At 42.6% G+C, this 9,342-nt stretch overlaps 1 protein-coding gene across 3 annotated transcripts in view; it reads right to left on the bottom strand.

Moving 5' to 3' along the window:
- Grhl2 (grainyhead like transcription factor 2) overlaps positions 1-9,342 on the bottom strand; it is a 132,188-nt gene that overhangs the window by 82,289 nt on the left and 40,557 nt on the right. For all 3 annotated transcript variants that reach the window (XM_021183428.1, XM_029470167.1, XM_029470166.1), the window contains 2 exons: positions 6,844-6,911; positions 1,681-2,074 (listed from right to left, as the gene is read on the bottom strand). In XM_021183428.1, the coding sequence (XP_021039087.1) occupies positions 1,681-2,074; positions 6,844-6,911 (462 nt within the window). The remainder of the gene's footprint in view (positions 1-1,680; positions 2,075-6,843; positions 6,912-9,342) is intronic.

Below are 9,342 nucleotides of genomic sequence, written 5' to 3'. Positions count from 1 at the left end.
CTGAGCAAGCCAGGGGAAGCAAGCCAGTAAAGAACATCCCTCCATGGCCTCTGCATCAGCTCCTGCTCCCTGACCTGTTTGAGTTCCAGTCCTGACTTCCTTTGGTGATGAACAGCAACATGGAAGTGTAAGCCGAATAAACCCTTTCCTCCCCAACTTGCTTCTTGGTCATGATGTTTGTGCAGGAATAAAAACCCTGACTAAGACAACCACACACATGAGAAAATTGTTAATATGTTCGTTTACACACACACACATTGGGTTAGGGAAAAAAATCTAAACATTTAAAAGCATCAACTATAAGAGTCAAATTTGGTTAGATAAGATTGCTTTGTTTAAATACCTATACTCTCCAAATGACCTAATTAAGAAAACAAAAGGACTCTGGGATGAAAAGCATACAGATGAGAAAGGCTTATATCCATTCCTGTTACCTAAAGAATCCTTTACAACTTAATAAAAGAAACATGAATTGCCCAGAGACTTGAACAGACACTCCACACAAGATACCAGGGAAGGCAAACCGCATGAAACAATACACAGCCTCACAAGATAGCAGAGAAATGCAAACTGAAACCAGAATGGACACCAAATAGTCCCTAAAATACCTGAGGTTAAGCAGACTAACCATCCTACAAGTGTTGGCAAGGATGTGGAAGACAAAAATGACCGTCGTGTCACTGAATGGAGCTAACGCCTAAATGCTGTATGCATGCACCTCCGTAGGCACACATAGACCTCATGGTCCAGCTGTTAACTCCAGCCACAGATACCCACATGAAATGAACACCTTATGAAAACATACACCAGTCTGTCTAGAAAAAGCATTAAGCATAATAACCCCAAACTGAAATCGTGCAAATACCCACTGATTAATGGATTCTTAAGAAGTTGTGATATGCACTCACCTTGGAATACTGACCTGCGATTGAAAAACTGTTTACCCATAAGAAAAAAACAAACAAATCCAAAACTACAATAAATGAAAGAAGACAATGTAAAAGACCATATTCTGTTCAATTTCCGTGGAATTTTAAAGGAAGAAACACTACCTAGACAGTAAGATTCCCGATTGCCAGGAGCCAAGAGAAAGAGGACTTGAAGGTCGGAGAGGTTCGTTTTTGGGTAAAAACTTTCTAAGAGGCGGTTTCCAACATTAACTGCCCAGGCGTAAATAATTATCAAAATTCTGAGTTTATGCATTTAGAACTTGTGAATCTAAAACAGGTGGATAAGCAAAAGGATTCGTTGTGTGACATTTGCGAGCTGGAGAGGAATTTGACCTCTCGATCTGTTAGAAAGTACACACTAAATAAAAGCCCACTGGATGACAAATGCAACCAATTTCGGGTCATCAGTCTACCAAAAGCTACAATGAGCCGCACTGTTTTTACAAAAAGAATGGACATGCAACATACTAGCATCTACCATTTGGAAAGTTCAAAAAGGATCAAAGAGATAAACCCTTTAAAGCCAGAAGTTTCACTGTAAGCTTCTCCTAACACCTCATAAAAACTTAAAGTATCACCTAAGAGACAAGACACAAATATCCCTCCAAGTGTTTCAAAATACCAAATTACCAACAAAGCATTAAAAATAGTGAGAGTAGATAAACTCAGTTTCATTTAATCTCGTGAATGGAAAGTGAAGGTTGGTACGGTGTCTGGGCTTGGTACTCACCTCCGAGGCGCCGTCCTTAAAGCTCTCGCTGTAGGTGCTGTCGGGCGTGCTGCGCTGGTCGTCCTTGAGATAGGAGCTGTGGCTGGCTATGGAGGGCAGGTCGTACTGAGTCTGTTCAAAGATAACCACGCGCTGCTCCTCACTGTCCGTGCGGGGATAGTGCACCGGGGGCGCCATGAACACCGGTGTGAAATCCTCGGCTTTCACCACGGTGATGCCTGATACGGGGATGACGGTAGAGCTCTCGGTGATGGATACACTGTACTGCTCGCGCTTCGAATTCTCCATGTGGTCTTGACTTAGACAGAGGTTCACCGGGACAGTCTTCAGAACCTGCACTCTGTTCTCGCCTCCGCTCAAATTGATCTGGGCTTCACTGGTGCCAAGGCAGTTTCTGTGTGTTCAGATCGGTGACAGGATAGAGTAAGAATAAAGCTCCACTTTAAAAACTGATAAAATAGTGCAAGGGTTGGAGAGAGCAGTTAAGAGAGCAAGCTGCTCTTTCCAGAAGACACGGGTTCGATTCCCAGCACCCACAAGGCAGTTCACAACTTTCTGCAACTCCAGTTCAAAGGAATCCGACACCCTCCCACGGACATGCAGGCAAAACATCAATGTGCATAAAATATTAATGAATGAATTAATGAATAAATAAATAAATAAATAAATAGAAACAAACAATGCAGGCAGCCATCCTGCTTCATGAGCAGAAGAACTGAGAGGAACTTCACGATGGGATGTAATGGATCTTTGGGCCATTAGAACTAAGACAGTTCAGTATGTGTGTCCCTGGGTGACATAGAGAGTGCAGTCTCAACCCTCTATGAAACACACTCCCTACTTTAAAAAAAAAAAAAGGTAGGAAGGTGGGCCTAAACTTATCACTGACCTCTGACTTTCAGCTCTCAGGAGATAGAGCTGGGAGACTGAGATGGGCAGTGGTGGCGCACACCTTTAATCCCAGCACTCAGGAGGCAGAGGCAGGCGGATTTCTGAGTTCGAGACCAGCCTTGTCTACAGAGTGAGTTCCAGGACTGCCAGGGCTACACAGAGAAACCCTGGGGGACGGGGTTGGGGGGGAGCTGTTTGACTCTCAAGACAGGCCATTGAGACATAGGGAGGCGGGTTCCTTTAGGGACAAGGCAAAGTTATCAAATTATCAACACTGCAGTAGTACAAGAGGAGGAAGAGTCGAAGGACTGGTCTAGATTAAAAGGGACTTTTAAAACCCTAACAACAGTCCTGCTCATGCCATTAATACCAGCACTCAGGTAGGTGGATCCTCAAGTTCAAGGCCAGCCAGGGTTACACAATGAAACACTGTCTTAAGTAAATAAATAGAATGTGAACACCTAAATATGAAGGTAGATATTATAAGATACTATTTGGATCTTAACTTGAATGAATCAAAGTGATGTATGAGGTGTTGCAACTTTTGAGGTGGCTGACTATAGACTGTGAATTTGGCAATATTTAATATTGCTAATTTAGCTGTTGATAGGTTTTAAGTTTATGTAATAAAATGTTCTTAGTGTTAGTGATTCAAGTGAGAAGCAGAGGGAATAATCTGACAGTGGGATTCTTGTTTGCATTTTTTGTGGCTTTTGTTGGCTTGTTCATTTATTTTGCTTTGTTTTGCTTTGCTTCGTTTTTGAGAACAGGATTTCTCTATGTAACAGTCCTGACTGTTCTGGAACTTGTTCTGTAGACCAGGCTGGCCTTGAACTCACAGAGATCAGCTTGCCTCTGCCTCCCAAGGGCTTTGACTAAAGGTACACACCCAGCAACCGTGGAATTTTTTTTTTTTAAGATTTATTTATTTCATATATGTGAGTACACTATAGCTGTCTTTAGACAGACCAGAAGAGGGCATCAGATCCCATTACAGATGGTTTTGAGCCACCATGTGGTTCCTGGGATTTGAACTCAGGACCTCTGGAAGAGCAGTCAGTGCTCTTAACCGCTAAGCCATCTCTCCAGCCCAACAGTGGGATTTTGAAGGTGGTTGAAGGGAACATAGTAGAGATGAAGGAAGACTACCAAAAACCTATCACCACCATCTGCTCCATGGGACAGAGGCTCAGTATAGTGTTCTCTTCACTTCTCGTCTGGACAGGAAATCGTGGCAGCTCATGCTTGCAATCAGAGCAATTGGAAGGTTATGGGAGGACTACTCAAGTTTGAGACCAGCCTGGGCTATTTACTGACGTCCAGGCTAACCTGGGCTATGGAGTGCGAGACCTTGTCTCAACCAGAGACAGGGAAGCTATGGCATGGTAATTTGAAAAGTTGGTAGGAAGGATGTGTTTCACTATTCTGTGAAACTAAATAAGAACTTATCTTTATCAACCAAGAAATAACAGTTTATGGGTATTTCAGCACTTAATTATTTTAGGGTTTAAGGAACTATTTAAGTGGGCTGAAGTAGAATGAGCTCGTTAACCACTTCTGTGGTACAGAGAAAGAAAATGGTTTACAAAGTTTTGGCAGGATATAATGAAATACTTCCATTTATATTAAAGAATTTGGGTAGCGATCAGGAGGTAAAGAGGAATTGTGAGGTTACTGTGAGTGTGTGTATATGAGCATGCATGCGCGCGCACACACACACGCATGTTCATATAGAGAGAGAATGATTTTACACTCAGTTAAGATCGCGGGAGGAGGAGCATTTGTGAATGGTTCTCAGTGGAACAGAGAACATGCACACTTTTTACTCATCCTCATCTTCCTTGTTAATTTGAGTTACTTTATGTAACATGTACTAATTGGCATATTTCGTTTCAAGAAACAAATGTTTGAATACAATTAGTTTTCTCAAGAATCAAGCTCTCCCAGTTTCATTCCATAAAGAAATCTAGTAGTCAGCTGGAGAGATGGCTTAGCGGTTAAGAGCACTGACTGCTCTTCCAAAGGTACTGAGTTCAAATCCCAGCAACCACATGATGGCTCACAACCATCCATAATGAGATCTGACTCTCTCTTCTCGAGTGGAGTGTCTGAAGACAGCTACAGTGTACTTACATATAACGAATAAATTAATCTTTAAAAAAAAAAAAAGAAATCCAGTAGTTTCTGCACTTACTACCAAGTAAGAGTTGGTGATTTTTGCTTTGATTTTCCATCTAGAACTTCAAAGTGAAGCTTCAGAAAGAATGGGTCTACATAAAGATACCTGGCCATCTGAGGCTTGCAAATCTGCAGCGAAGACTCTGAAGGTTAACTCCCCAAGGAATGAAATCTACAGTCTACAAATATCGTGGCTTGAAGCGATAAACTGTTCTTACGGTCGCATAACAGAGTGGCTCACGTGGAAGACTCAGTGAGGAGTTAGACATTATGTTTTATGTGAATCCAACAAGGCAAATGATGCCAACATTGAGACCACCCGTCTGCATCAGTGTTTCATAAAGCCCACTGTTCTGAATACTTCATGGAATGTTAATAGATGCTCCCTCAAAAAAGGCGTCCATTATAAAAATCGGTGTTAAAAACAAACAGGAAAAAAGCCATGTTGCCATAACAGGACCACCTTAGTGGATCCAACAAGACTAACATGGTAAAAGCCCTTGGGCATCCCTTCCTCTCTTTACTTGTAATTCAGGACTTCCCTAACCCATTTCATCCACGACCATCAATTGCTGTGGCTGTAAATGGTTCTTCCACACAGTCTACTAAACACAGCAATCCTCCACTAGCCACCTGGGCTCGTTACACACACTATTACTGGCTTTGCCAAAATAGTCAAACTTCTCTTAAGTCTATTTCAGGCCAGGTTTATTCATTCTCTACTTAATACAAAGCGATGAATTCTAAGCAAAACATACAAGTCAAAATATCTTTCAGGGTTCTTATTATCAAACAAAAAAAGCAAACTCAGACTGTATACATCTAGTTGAATTGTTAGTATAAAAAAATTCAGATTCAGGAGTCACACTGTATGGTATCATTCTAGAATAATATCAACTTTAGGGCTTGATACTACAATTTCAAAACTACAACTCCCCCAAATGGTTAATTAGAAAGGACAAAGTGTATATCTCCAGCAGGAACCCCTGTCCATTCCACTGCAAGAGCAGAGACTCGATGGGTGACTTGTGGGGCGATTGATAGCTGAGCCAAGCACATCAGTTGCTTCTGGCCCTCTCTTTTTCTTTCCATGATCCTATCCAGAAGAGAAGGGACACTGCAGTCACTCCTGACCACAGAGCAAGCACGAAAGCCTGCTGAGACAGGATAGAGGAACAACCTGAGTCACATCTGAAAGGTGACAAGCTACATGTTCCAACAGGCTTCATCAGAGAAAAGATGTGATCACCTCTCTCTCCCCTTTCAGTCTCATCTTCTTGCCACCCATCTTGTCAGGCAGATGATATATGATCTCCTAACATCTTGATGGTGCTAGCAGCTCCCCAGTCTCAACCTGCTGTCTCCCCAGACTCAGCAATCATTCCCTTAAGGGCCAGACTGCAGGAAAGAGTGTGGAGCTGGGCAGAAAGCCGCGTTCAGCAGCAGGCTCTTACTGGCAATCAACTCTAGCTCCTGATTTTTAACTGTCTCATCAGCTCTTCATCTGAGGGAACTTGCTGAAGACCCTCTGGATGCACAGGCAAAAATATGTCATTTGCTTTTCCTAGCAAGTGAACAAGTTTTGGTCCAGGCTGCTAAGACAGAAGAACTGAGGCTTTTTGGCCCTACCTCTTCTAAAAACAAACTTCCAGCTCAAGCTATATTTCAAGTTTAAGTTTATGTGTGGATGCTTTTGCCTGACTGTGTCTATGTGAACCACTTGCATGTCCAGTCTCCTTGGAGATCGAAATAGGGTAACAGATCCCTTGAAACTGGAGTTAGGTAGGTTATGAACCACCATGTGGGGACTGGGAAAGAAACCCAGGTCATGACCAACAGCAACTAAACTGGTAAGTCACTCTTCAGGTCATGTTGGGGATAGATAGTTTTTTGAGACAAGGTCTCTCTATGTAGCCCTGGCTGCTTGGAATTTAATACGTAGATCAGTTTGACCTGAAACCCACTGAGATCCACCTGCCTCTGCTTCCTAAGTGCTGGCAACAAAGTCATATACCATTGTGCCTGGCTTCCTTTTTTCAAAACCCATAGAAAAAGACTTTTTCTAGGAGGCGCACAGACTCCCTCTCATTGTACCTTTTATCCTGGTCTTCTTGGCTGTCACTTGCTTTGCTCACAGACAGAAGTCTCTTGTCTCGAGGAACCTGAAAACCAGCAGTAAACCATCAGACAGACTTACTGACCATGTGCAGATGGAAATACCAACACAGGCAAAGAAACTAATGGGAACTTTTTTTTTTTTTTTTGGAAGTAGAAGGTTATTGTCAGGAAATGGTTAAGACGAACCCAAGAAAGCGGTGAGCAGTGTAGGTTCATGATCACCATGGTTGACATAGAAGACACTGCTGTGTGCTCCCAGATGTAGAAATGGGTGAGGGGAAGAGCCAAGTGTATGGGGTGAAGATGGGCTTGAAAGAGAGCATCCCATTGGGGGCACAGTAGAAGCTGCCTTTCTGCAGCTTGGCGCCAGGCTGATGAGGGTTAGGGAGACACTGGGCAGGGCCTGACAGTTCCTCCTGTGACTCTGAGCATCCACTAGGGACATTCCCTAAGCACTCCCAAGGAAGCTTGCTTCCAGTCTTTCTGATGCAGTTGATTTCTAACCATGATGCCAGCATGATGCCACCTGACACATTATATTGAAAAGTCCTCGTGGGAGAGGGGAGACTCCGCTACCTACAGATGTATAGATACATATTTGGTTGGGTATGTAGAATTTTTTTTTTTTTTTGAATTTACATTTGCTTTTGGACCTGTTTGTTTGCTTCTGGCTAACTTTAAAGAGTTCCTTCTGAACCAATACCCTCACTGTTTTGCGATAAACACACTTTTGTGGCAAACTTCCTTCTAGTAAATTCCTCAAGGAATTCCTATGGTTTCCACTCAGCCCAATACATACAAAAGCTGAGATGCTTGAACTAGGGAAGTGGCAAAGGTGAGGCCGAGATGGGAAAGCTGGCGTCTGAGCACCCATGCTCAAGTTTAAGCTGAAATGTGGGGAGTGGCATACAAAAGTCTATGGCTCTTGGTTTTTTTTGAGACAGGGTTTCTCTGTGTAGCCCTACCTGTCCTGGAACTCACTTTGTAGACCAGGCTGGCCTCAAACTCAGAAATCCGCCTGCCTCTGCCTCCCCAGTGCTGGGATTGAAGGCATGTGCCTGGCTGGCTCTGCCAGCTTTTAAGGACCTGCTTATTTATGTCTCACAAACGACTCTCTGAAAGAGCACCAGGAAGTTCCTGGTAGACAAAAAGAACCACTTCACATTTACTATGATAATTCAACAGGGAATGTCAGAATCATTTAACTTCCAGCATTTGTAGTTTAAAAAGGGCGAATTATCCTATTTCATCAACCAGCAACTTTGAGAAAAGATATCTGTCCTCACAGGACAGCAAGGTATGATTTGTCCTCACAGGACAGCAAGGTCTGAGTAGGCAAAGACCTGAAAGAGGTCTCAGTGTGATCATTCAAACGAACATACTGTTCAAATGAAATAAGACTAGTTCTAGCCAAGCTTGGTGGCAAACACTTTTAACCCCAACAGTTGGGAGGCAGAGGCAGGGGGATCTCTCAATTTTTGAAGCTAGCCTGGGCTACATAGGAAGTTCCAGGATAGCCGGAGCTATGTAGAAGAACCCTGTCTCAAAACAAAACAAAACAAAACAAAACACAAAAAGACTAATTCTAAACATTTTAGTTCTAGGCACTAAAATGTTTCAAACAAAAACGCAGCAAATCTTGCATGCAATGTAAGGAACCATATGAGTTAGGAGACGGGTATTTAACAAGGAGGAGAAAGTAGATTTGGTATAATGTCAGTTTTGTGTAAACTCTCTGCCTTGCATCTCCAAATATTACAGCCAGATTTGAGCTTGAATTACAATGTATACAGAGGAGATAACACACTTAGGATCTAATTCAACTGCCCACATTCAATTATCCCCTGACCCTGGGATAAACCAAATCAAATATTTAAAATGATGACCATTTCACAACAACAACAAAGTCTATTTTAAAGAGCAACGGGGCAAAGGGGGTTGGTGGGGGGGGGGGGTGACAGAGTGGGGAAAGGGGCAGCACTGGCCTGGTAACCTCAGCCGGGTCCCAGAACCCACATCAAAGGCTGGATCCATAGTTGAGAATCTGTAATTCAGCATCCCTACTGTGAATCTGGGGTAGAGATGGGATAAGCAGCCAGAGGCCCAAGGGCCAGCAAAACAGCACAAACACGAGACCCCCCCCCCCCCACACACACACACATCCCACACACACTAAGTAAATTTAGTAAAGAAAAACATGAAACATGAATAAGAACTATGTATTTCTTCTAAATATATCAATATATTCCTTTAAAGCCTTTTAAAACTATTAATTGTCATATTGATCATAAAAGTCAGGAAAAACTGTCATTACCTGAATATTTAAAGCAGGAATATTTTAATGATATATCAATAGATTTATTTTTAATTTCTAAAACTGTTTAATGTCAACTACTTTTCTGTCGTTAAAAATATTTTTAGGGGCTGGAGAGATGGCTCAGTGGTTAAGAGCACCAACTGAGCCGGGCGTGGTGG

This window comes from Mus caroli, chromosome 15 (genome assembly GCF_900094665.2).
Source record: "Mus caroli chromosome 15, CAROLI_EIJ_v1.1, whole genome shotgun sequence".
NCBI classification, from domain to species: Eukaryota; Metazoa; Chordata; class Mammalia; order Rodentia; family Muridae; genus Mus; species Mus caroli.
The sequence above is the reverse complement of the archived record's forward strand: the minus strand, read 5'-3'. Positions and strand labels throughout refer to the sequence as shown.